Source organism: Syngnathus typhle, linkage group LG1 (genome assembly GCF_033458585.1).
Source record: "Syngnathus typhle isolate RoL2023-S1 ecotype Sweden linkage group LG1, RoL_Styp_1.0, whole genome shotgun sequence".
Taxonomy (NCBI): Eukaryota; Metazoa; Chordata; class Actinopteri; order Syngnathiformes; family Syngnathidae; genus Syngnathus; species Syngnathus typhle.
This window is the reverse complement of record NC_083738.1, coordinates 21,665,272-21,675,057: the sequence shown is the minus strand read 5'-3', so window position 1 is coordinate 21,675,057 and position 9,786 is coordinate 21,665,272. Positions and strand designations below refer to the sequence as shown.

Below are 9,786 nucleotides of genomic sequence, written 5' to 3'. Positions count from 1 at the left end.
GGCAACATCTGGCCATGAGATACTGATGTCGGCTATAATCTTTGTAATTTATTTAAAAATTACATTTCAGAGTCAGTACTTAAAATTAATTGATTGTTTAATTGAAATAATTACTTGAATAAATCCATGAAATTTCCCTCAATCAATATTTTCTTACGTCGATGTTTGTGAAGTTATGACGCCATCGAAGGCTTGACTTCTAACCTCTGGGTCACAAATCGAGCACACCTTTCTTAGAAACTACGAGGTAGGTTAAGACGACAAAAGTTTCAAACTCAAACTGCCACCTCAGTGAGTTCCTCATTCTTTCCTTATTTGATTGCGTGTACTTATAAGCAGGTAAGTTGTGATCACTTTTGCCACCTGTGCTTAGTCATTGCAGCCTTTCGCTAACCTGCCCACACCTTCATGTCGTAATTGAGTGCGATATACAGTAGTTTCGGTCTCAACATGACGCACATGGGCAGTAACAAACTCCCCACACTTTTCAGTGCTGATGAATAACACCATCAGGATGCAACCCAAGAGCGATGAGTTCAACCTGTGTAGTTAGTTAAAAGTTGACAGTACAGGCAGGTGAACCCTTCGAAATGAGCTCATTCCTGAATGAATAGGCTGTGAAATGTCTTCTGAAAATAGTTTGCTTCAGCAAATATATAATTTTACACTTTTGTGTTTGTTTAAAAAATGTACAGAAGACACTGGGAAAACTATGACGCTCTTAGCTAACAACGTTTCCCCAAGCGGAGTACTTTACGCAGCTACCTATAGGTGCCACAAGATGGCGGTAGACTGTTCAGTTCACCACATTCTATTTAGTTGTTAAACAAAACAATTGGTACAAAACAATGTATGATTAAACATAAAAACAGAGATTCACGAATGCTCTTTGGTGAAATAATCTTTATTGTATTTCAGTTGATAAGCCTTCACTTGTGTGCCATTAACTCTCATTTTTACACACCAGATAGTAATATATTCACACAACGTTGCTAAACACGAGTAGACAGCATAGTTCAAGTGGACACACACGATTCCGAAGAGCACAAAGCTGAGTATTAAGTTGTGGCAAGTCATAGAAGAGCGCAAAATCCCCCCCGCCCCCCCCTTTAAAATGTACTTTTAAAACCGGCAAAAGCCAAGGACCAGTTAACCAGAAACCATGGCCTGATAATTGGTCTGTGGTTCACACTGTGGGTGTGTAAAGTGTTACCATGACAACATATGAGTAGCAAACAATTGCGAGTGTTTTCGAAGGCAGCCAATGTTGCATTCTCATCAGGGTTCATTCAAGGGTTGCAAATGTTTGCCAAACACTCACCAGATGTGCGAAAGACGTTCACCGGAACATTTTCCCGTTGAAAGGAAATTTTGAATAAACTTGTTGGCAACTTTGAACAGATCTTGACAAACTGCGATGTGAGCACAATATTTGCTGCCTTCGAAAACACTTGCTCAGTGGGAATAGGGAGATAGGGGTCCCCAGCAGACACACAAATAAATAAAACAGCTTTTCAACATGCGTCTCAGCACATTTGGTCAAGCAAACGATTTTCATGTGTATGTCTGAGTTACTGCATAAATAATCACATAAAAACAACAGTTCTACACGAGCAATAATAGCACTACAGCGAAGGTTACTGCACCCAATGTGGCCTTTTTACAGCGGGTGTGTTAGTAAGCTTTTTTTTTTTTTTGGCGGACAAGCTCTCGTTGACCGTCTTGAGAAAACGACGCCGAGTTGAAGCCACCAATCAGTCAGCTGGCTTCCCTTTTCATGTATTTTACAATGTTTGTGGCTTGATTCAGTGCACAACGTTGGTGAACAAAACAAGCAAGGCATCTGTGTTGTTGTTCGTACAACTCCTGCATGGCGAGCATGCGCTGCGATGTAAGTGTGATCAACACAACACGGAGGATCAATGGCACGGTGGGAGAGTTCTCAAGTGTGATATCTAGTAAGGTCTTTGTTAGTATGGTGAAATTGGCATTTGAATGCTTCTGGCGTGTTACGAAGACAGTTTGGGGTTACGTGAGACGACTTTGCCGCTTGGGATCGGGTCTCTAATGAATGATACACGTGAACGGTGCAGTGAGTCTTGTGGTTTGGGACTGCTTTGCTCACTCAGGGGTCTTGGATTAAAAAAAAATCCTAAATTTGTCAATACATTTTGTTGATCTGCAGACCATCTATCTGTTGAAGCGTTTATAGAATTTCCTTGATCAACTGCAAGTTCCATGTGCTAGTCTGCTCTTTGTCCCTGCAAGTTAGGCAATTGACTACTAAGGTAACTTTCTTGGGAGTCATTATTTTTCCCCAACTTCTACTTTTGGCTTCCTACCACACAATTAAACCAACGGTAAACTACCGTGCTGTGGCAATTCAATTCAATATGCACTAGTAAGACTAAATTTGGCATACCAGTAGGACAACTATGTTACTGAACCAAAACTGTACAACAGTTGACTACTAGTAGGAATGACTAAAAATCCAATTGTTATAAACAGTGCAACACAGGGGCTTACCAGAGTTGCATACAAGTAGGCTAGTAGCAGAGTTAGTTAGTAGTAAGACACACTTGTTCTATTTGATCAAATATGTGCTCATTTGTTTGATAACCTTCATAAGGAAGATACTAGTGCAATATGCCTACTGATTCGTCTAACGCTAGTCTAAGCATAGTAAATTAGACAAGTTTGAATTGTGTCCCATTTGGCCAAAAGTGAAACGACTAGCGGAAAAGACATGACCAGTAAGACAGGTATTCCACTAGTGGGCTAATCTGTTTTACTAATGAGGGTAAAGGGCATTCTAGATGAACCCTAAACTGGATCTCAAAGTTATGGGATGACAGACAAACAGCTTTCCGTGGAGCAACCTCATCCCTCGCTTATCGACGCCTCCTGCTGTGTTAGTATGCGACAAAATCCTTTGTGTGACGATTAGTAAGACCTTGTCTCTACTTCCCTAAAATACAACATAGATGTGAAGAACCAGTAGCCATCTTACAACTTCTCTATTGTAGATACAAAACAAATGTTAAGAACCAAACCTTGTGCAGTCATTAAAACTACCCAAAGCGGTGTGTTTTTTCTACGTGCCCAAAAAAAAGAAGTCACAGCACAAAGACTGTGCGATAACCCCAAAAAGCAGTTAGCTAAGACAATCTGCGCTTCAATTTATATATATATATATTATCGGAATGCCATGCAAGTTATCACATTGAAAACGCGCATCGTGTCCCTTTTGATATCAATGTGGATTCTCTTGTTTGGATTCAGTAACACATATCCACACGCTCACTCTCCAGTGTTTGTTCCCCGAGTGGCTACTGAGAGACAAGCTGTTGTTGTTGGTGATGGTGGTGGGGTGGGGGACTGAGTGTGAGACAGACTTGATGGGTTGGGCTTCAGTGTCGTGTACTAGCACGAGCAGCTGCTCTCGGTGACAGTCATCTCTGGCTGCTTCTCCAGTTTGATGTCGATCACTGAGTTGGAGTTAAGCAACGAGCAGTCGTGAGTTGCAAAATCTTAACTTCACTATTTGTACTTTGTTTTGTAAACCGGAGAAGAAACAGTCCTCAAAAGGAAATAGTTATACGAACGGCTCACTTTCTTTTTTTTTCCTCAGAACACTTACTCTGAAAAGGTTGCTAAAATAATTTGTCAAGTGACATTCTTGTTTTCTGTAGATGAAAGAGTTTGGTCTGTTATTAGGATAAAATATTGTAATCTTTTCTTACAATAGTCATATTATGAAACGAATGTCAACATTTGGCAAAGGGAGAACAAGTGAATTAAAAAAAAAAAAAAAAACACAACTTTGAAAAGCAGAGTCATTTTGAAGGATACTGTCTTCTTTGCTTTTCTCCGCTGTGCTGTCCATCCCAGGTAACGCAGCCGCAACACGACGGAACAGCTGCAAAACACAAGCCAGCAGGTCAGATTTATGCGATACGTAATCATATTTGATTTTCAGTTTTCCTTAAAAAAAAAAGAATAAAACCCCACACAAATTATTTTTCAGAACTCAGTCACAAACCCCCATCGGTCAAGGAACTCCAGTTCCAGAACCTTTGGCTATGAGGACAATGAAGCAGAAATGCTTTGTCCATCACAGGCAAGGTTAGTGAAAAGAAGAGTGAAAGGAGAGCGTTGCATTGTTAGCAAAGTAGCCAGAGAAAGCATAATATCTCTACCTGCTTGACATTGTAGCCAGTCTTTGCGCTGGTTTCAATGAACATGACATTCAGTTCCTTAGCTCTCTGCTCGCCCTCCTCCGTGGGGATCTGTCTGCTCGGGTGGATGCAGAGGGAGGTAGACGCGGATAGGGAGAAAGAAGACAGGCCCGAAAGGAGAAGGAAGAGAGGGGATAGAGAGAAGAATGCTTGCTGAGTTTTTGTTTGAAAGCTACTAAGAGGTTAGTTTGGTTACCACAGACACAGAAAGTCAGAGCCAAGAAGACACTATGCTGGCTAGCGGCGGAGTCACACTCTCTGACATGAAGGACAACACGGCCGCTTCGCCGGCCGCCACCAACCTGTTTGACGTTATAGCCAGCCTTGGCGCTGGTCTCTATGTACATCACATTGAGCTCGCGAGCTTTCCTCTCTGCCGCCTCAACAGAAACTTGCCTGCCGCGGTTCCGGGAAAGGTGGTGGTGGCGGTCGGTGGTGGTGCGTGTAGGAAGGTGGTGGGTGGGAAGAAGACAAGGTGGAGAATCCAAAAAACACATGCAAACACACACGCAGAAATGAAAACAAATCAAAATGACACAATGAAACGGAGAAAATAACCCAAATCTGAGACAAAGAAAAAGACAGTGAACCCCCTCGTTGCAGAGCCAGGCGCAATATTGAGAGAAAAAAAAATGCTAATTTTCACAGGGGACTTGGTTTTCTTTGTGCTACTGAATTAGACGTTTTTCAATTGAAATACTCTGCAGCACCTACAAATGCCTCTTGTTCACCACGTGACAAGACGTGGCTCTGAAAATTGACAAAGACTCAATCCAACAGTTATTAATCCAAAACGGGGCGCAGTGCGCTTTGCTTCAAGTACCGTAATTTACGGACTATAAGTCGCACCGGAGTATAAGTCGCACCAGCCATAAAATGCCCAAAAAAGTGAGAAAAAAAACCCCATATATATGTATATAAGTCGCTCCTGAGTATAAGTCGCCCCCCCACCCAAACTATGGGAAAAAACGCGACTTATAGTCCGAAAATTACGGTAGTCTTTTTGTCACAACATACAAAAATATAAATAATTAAAAATTGTATTTTAAACAATACAATATTCAACCTAACCATAGAATTCTGTCTAAAGAAAGTGTGAGCTTAATACTAACAAATAATGGGATACGCCAAAAACATGCTACCATCAATTAGCAATGACGATACAGAACTCCCTAACCTTTAAACCGGCACTACTTTAACACGGACAAACAGAGAACACGACAAATGGCAGGTACGATTTTCTCTTTCCTCCATGGGAACGACAACTGTTAAGGCAGGTCACATTGGAGCACAAAGTGGTGCTAGACACACTATGAATTCAGACTTGCCTGATTTCTGTGGAAGGGCATTAAATTGCTTCGAAATCTGAAATATAGCGATGGAGGCACAAAAAAAAAAAACTGATGTAATGGGGGTTCACTGTAAAAATGACTGAATCATACTCAAGTGGCAAATTATAAAGACAAACAAAGATGAATGAGGCACACTTTCAGGAGGAGATGTGGGATTCCCGGCTTTGGCGAAGGTTTTACGAAAACAAAGCTAAATGAAACCTCGCCATGGTTTATTTGCAGTGCTTTTTCTGACCAACGCTGCAATTGTATCCCATCCACACACAAATGCAAACCTTTTATCCGCCAGGTCTGTTTTGTTCCCAACGAGCATGATAATGACATCACTTCCTCTCTCCGTCCGTACGTCATCGATCCACTTTGAGGTTTGTTGGAAGGAGTTGAGATCTGAAAGTAGGACAAAATGACAAGGTATCAGTGCACACACACATTGGCGCATTTCCAAGCTGCACTTTGTAAAGGTGTGACAAATAGCTACTGAGTCCACATATTTTCGTTTGGCTACTTCTGTTAGTAAGCAAACGGATTAAGAGTCGGAAAATGTAAACAGAGAGGTTGCGACGACAATGTCGGAGGCATTCCAGGTGACAATACTTACACCCAGTGGGACAACATTAGGTACACCAGCAACATCTATACAGCTCATTTAACAAAATACAAACTGCGCTAATTCTCACATTTTGGTAACTTGATTGAGGGACACTGTCCCAAAAAGAAGCAATTTGTTCCATGGATAAGATAGGATCGATAATAAGTATTATGATGCAGTATCCAGAATTGTTGAGTTTCTTTCAGCCAAAGTCATTCCCGATATAAATGGCAAGGTGAATGAAACATTTGCAATGGCAACTGAGTTTCAAGACAGGTCAAGTTAGCCGAGCCTCTTCTACGACTACTCGTTTGTCTTTTAGGGGATTTTCCAACAGTATGCAGCCAATACAGGTCAGTCTTAACCCGGTCATGACGTGGTCCTTTTTGTCTGTGGTGTGCTGTGTTGGTCATCTGGAATACACTATAAAACAGTCAGAACCGATGTGGTGGTGATAGACTTGTACGCCAGGTTCGATTGCGCCGGTGTACCTAATGTAAAGCAAAAGTCTCGGGGGAACCTCAACAAAACGTTCGTGAACAGCCCTGACTCACTGGTGATGTCATACACAACCACAGCAATGGTTGAGTCACGGATGTAGCTGGGAATTAGGCTACGGAAGCGCTCCTGTCCAGCTGTGTCCCAAAGCTGGAGTCGGACCTGCGGGGGTGGAACGGTGGGGGAGAAAGGTTGGAGATAAAGAAGGGGGAGAGAGCAGAATAAGAAAGGGGAGCGAGGAAGAAAGGACTAGCTTCAAGCCACGCTGTTTTTGATGAAGGAATGGGGTGGGGTGATGAATTGGAGGTGAGCAGCTTAATGCAGGGAAAGACAAAAAAAAAAAAGACGCCCTGCCCAATCATTCTTTAGTAGCATGGGAGGAAATGTTGACCGATTCATTCTATCAGCCTGTTGTAATCAATACAGCCTCTCAAACACAGAGCGTAGACCCCCCGGCGCTTCCGGCCAAAGCTCTCACGGTGGTGTCCAGCGGGGTTCGCACAACATGAAATGCCCTCGCACGCCGTACTGTGTAAGCAAAGGACAAGGAGGCGAGGCCGTGATACCTACTGGCTATGTCATAAACCACAACTGCAGCGGCCGAGTCTCGGATGTAACTCGGGATGAGGCTGCGGAAACGCTCCTGTCCCGCCGTGTCCCAGAGCTGCAGCCGAATCTTTGGCCGCCCGTGGTGACACATATGAGCACGCGTGGGGAACAGGTGGCGTTTCGTGACCCAGACAGATGATGGGAGAGGGGAAAAAATAAATAACAAAAAAAAAAAGGAACTGAAAATATGATCATGTCTGACAAAATGAATGACACTGTAGGATCGGGTTAAAAAAATCAAAATGAAAGGGTGATCATGTGGAAATGGTAGGGTGCTATACACAATCAGCCAAAGCATGCTTTCAGCATTCTAAAAAGGTTCAATAATCCTTTTGTAGTCGTGACCAAAAAAAAAAGGGATAAAATGTCTTACCGTGCGATCTTCGAGGTACATGGTTTTGGACAAAAAGTCAATGCCAATCGTTGCCTGCAAAACAATCGCTGCATCAAAACGCTGACATGACAGCAACACGTTATGTAAACTGCAGAAGCAATATACAAGATGTATCATTGCTCAATCAGCAGTATGAAGACCATAGTCATTTTACCAAATTGGATTTCATAAAACACAAGTCATCACCGTCTGTGCATTATTTCATCTATCCATTTTTTAAGTTTCAATGAATTATACTGTCAAACACATTCTGAAAGAATGAGCTGCCTCAGCAACCGGGTGTCTGGTCTAGAAGGACCTGGTAAGAGACGTGAAGATGACTAGACACAGGAAGTCAACATCATCCAAGGTCGTCACTTGTTATCAGAATTCATGTTGAGTGTTTGATGCTTTTAACATATCTAGTGCTTCAATTTATTTGGAAAATTGTATGACGTGTATGCTCGGATTTACCTGGTAGGTGTTGTCAAAGCTGTCATACATAAACCTTGTGATGAGCGAAGTCTTTCCCACTGCAACAAAAACGCAAGAGTTTAAGCATCTTTGACGGAATGACCAAAACATCAAATGTCATGCACAGCTGACAAATTGTGATCTATACAACTTTTTCTTTTCTAGATCAATACCAATACGTGCACTCTTGAGTCACGGCAGCGAAACAACCCGTACTTGGATACATAAAAACAACATTTTTATTTTTTTCCCCCTATATCCTTATCCATTTTTTTTTTTTTTTTTTACAATAGCACAAGATTAATGGCTAACACGAAGAATAAATTCTAGTTCCTGATCATAAATTGGACACGAGAAACCACAAGATACCGGTTGCAAGTACTGATAACCTGGAAAAAAGGCTGGCTATCGGTACTCGCCCATTGCTAATAATAAAAGGGCACTACGATTTTCAATGGAAGCTCAATCGCCTCTTCTTGAGACACTGACGTGATTCACTGTTGTGAACTGTTTGAGCCCACACGCTGAGCTGGCAATATGGGTGGAGCCACTGAAATGGACGACAAAAAAAAAAAAGAATATAAAACATGTCCACATTTTCACCCAATTAATGCAAAGCCTGGGCGTTTGTGTTTCGTGTCTGGCACAAAAAGACCACGTCAGAATAATCCATTTATTGTCCGGCGGCATTAGAGTATCAAGGAAGGCCGCCGGTTTATCCTAACCTCGGCTGGCCGATGTGGCTAAGCTAGGTGTAGCTAGAGCTATAAATTCGAGATGTTTAACACGGTTCATTGCTTCGAAACAATATTATACCGCAGTCAGTAGTTTGACTGTCTAAAAAAAAGCGAGTTGCAGCTAAAATGTACACCTCGTTTGCTTAGCAGAAAGTCAACAGCTACTAGTTGGCTAACCTTTCACATTCAATAATGTCAAGGTGGAAATGAATTACAAGACGTTCGTTTCGTGTTCATTCGAAAGTAAATCAACAGTTTAAATTCCCAAGACTACGAGGTAAAGTCATGAAATTACATTTGGCTCAATGGTGAACGGTGACTCGGTAGTACGGAGTGTCCGATGACGTCATGACAATTCAAAGTGGCTTATCATTGGGGAAAATGTCCATATTTGAGTGTTTTTTATAAACCATTAATTGCACAAATGCGAAATTGTTGCCGTGTATCACTGCACTCTCCAACCCCCATCGCAGACTTCAGGCCGCGAGCTAACTCGACAGACAAGCTAGTTAGCCGGCTGCTAACGTTATTCTCCTCCATATCGGAGTTACCGATAGCCAACTCCGGCAAACGGCGTCCAGGCTCTAAACTCACCGCTCTGCTCGCCCAGGAAGACGAGCTTAAACTTCCGTAGAGGGTTGCCGAACTCTCCGCCGCCAGTTGTGGTCGACATTTTGGCCCAAACAAAAATATGAAGCAGCTCACTAGCCGGCTTTGGATTGTGATGTGATGTCTAGACCGGAGAAACGAGAGCAGTCACAGTACAGCAGTGGATCGTCATCCCCTCATTCTGCTTTAGCTTTTTCCCTTTTTTTTTTCTTTTGAAACTCCTTAAGAAGAACAGAAGTGAAACAGCGCGACCGTGAGGCTTTGGAGAAGAATAAGCAACGCTTTGCTGACGCAAGGAGACGGCAAA

The 9,786-nt window shown here is 42.4% G+C and overlaps 1 protein-coding gene across 3 annotated transcripts; it reads right to left on the bottom strand.

Annotated features, from left to right (window-relative positions):
* Positions 1 to 888: 888 nt before the first annotated feature.
* On the bottom strand, positions 889 to 9,603 carry rab41 (RAB41, member RAS oncogene family). 3 transcript variants are annotated; one of them, XM_061283207.1, is made up of 8 exons: positions 9,465 to 9,603; positions 8,134 to 8,192; positions 7,660 to 7,713; positions 7,248 to 7,353; positions 5,866 to 5,977; positions 4,541 to 4,634; positions 3,853 to 3,919; positions 889 to 3,488 (listed from the first exon to the last, which is right to left on the bottom strand). In XM_061283207.1, exons 1-8 carry the CDS (start codon positions 9,541 to 9,543, stop codon positions 3,424 to 3,426), a joined length of 636 nt encoding a protein of 211 aa, XP_061139191.1. In that variant the 5' UTR covers positions 9,544 to 9,603; the 3' UTR covers positions 889 to 3,423. The 3 variants fall into 3 exon arrangements, with proteins under 3 accessions (XP_061139191.1, XP_061139270.1, XP_061139341.1); XM_061283286.1 differs by lacking the exon at positions 7,248 to 7,353 and adding an exon at positions 6,734 to 6,839; XM_061283357.1 differs by lacking the exons at positions 4,541 to 4,634; positions 7,248 to 7,353 and adding exons at positions 4,200 to 4,293; positions 6,734 to 6,839.
* Positions 9,604 to 9,786: the final 183 nt, after the last annotated feature.

Bases quoted from the DNA above. Each gene is read 5' to 3' on its own strand.
- rab41 (XM_061283207.1), bottom strand. From the start codon at position 9,543: ATGTCGACCACAACTGGCGGCGGAGAGTTCGGCAACCCTCTACGGAAG. The intron at 5,978-7,247 runs GTAGGTATCACG...TCCTACTTTCAG, and splicing joins TGTGGTTTATGACATAGCCA to ATCTCAACTCCTTCCAACAA. The intron at 3,489-3,852 runs GTATCCTTCAAA...ACTCCAACTCAG, and splicing joins GGAGAAAAGCAAAGAAGACA to TGATCGACATCAAACTGGAG.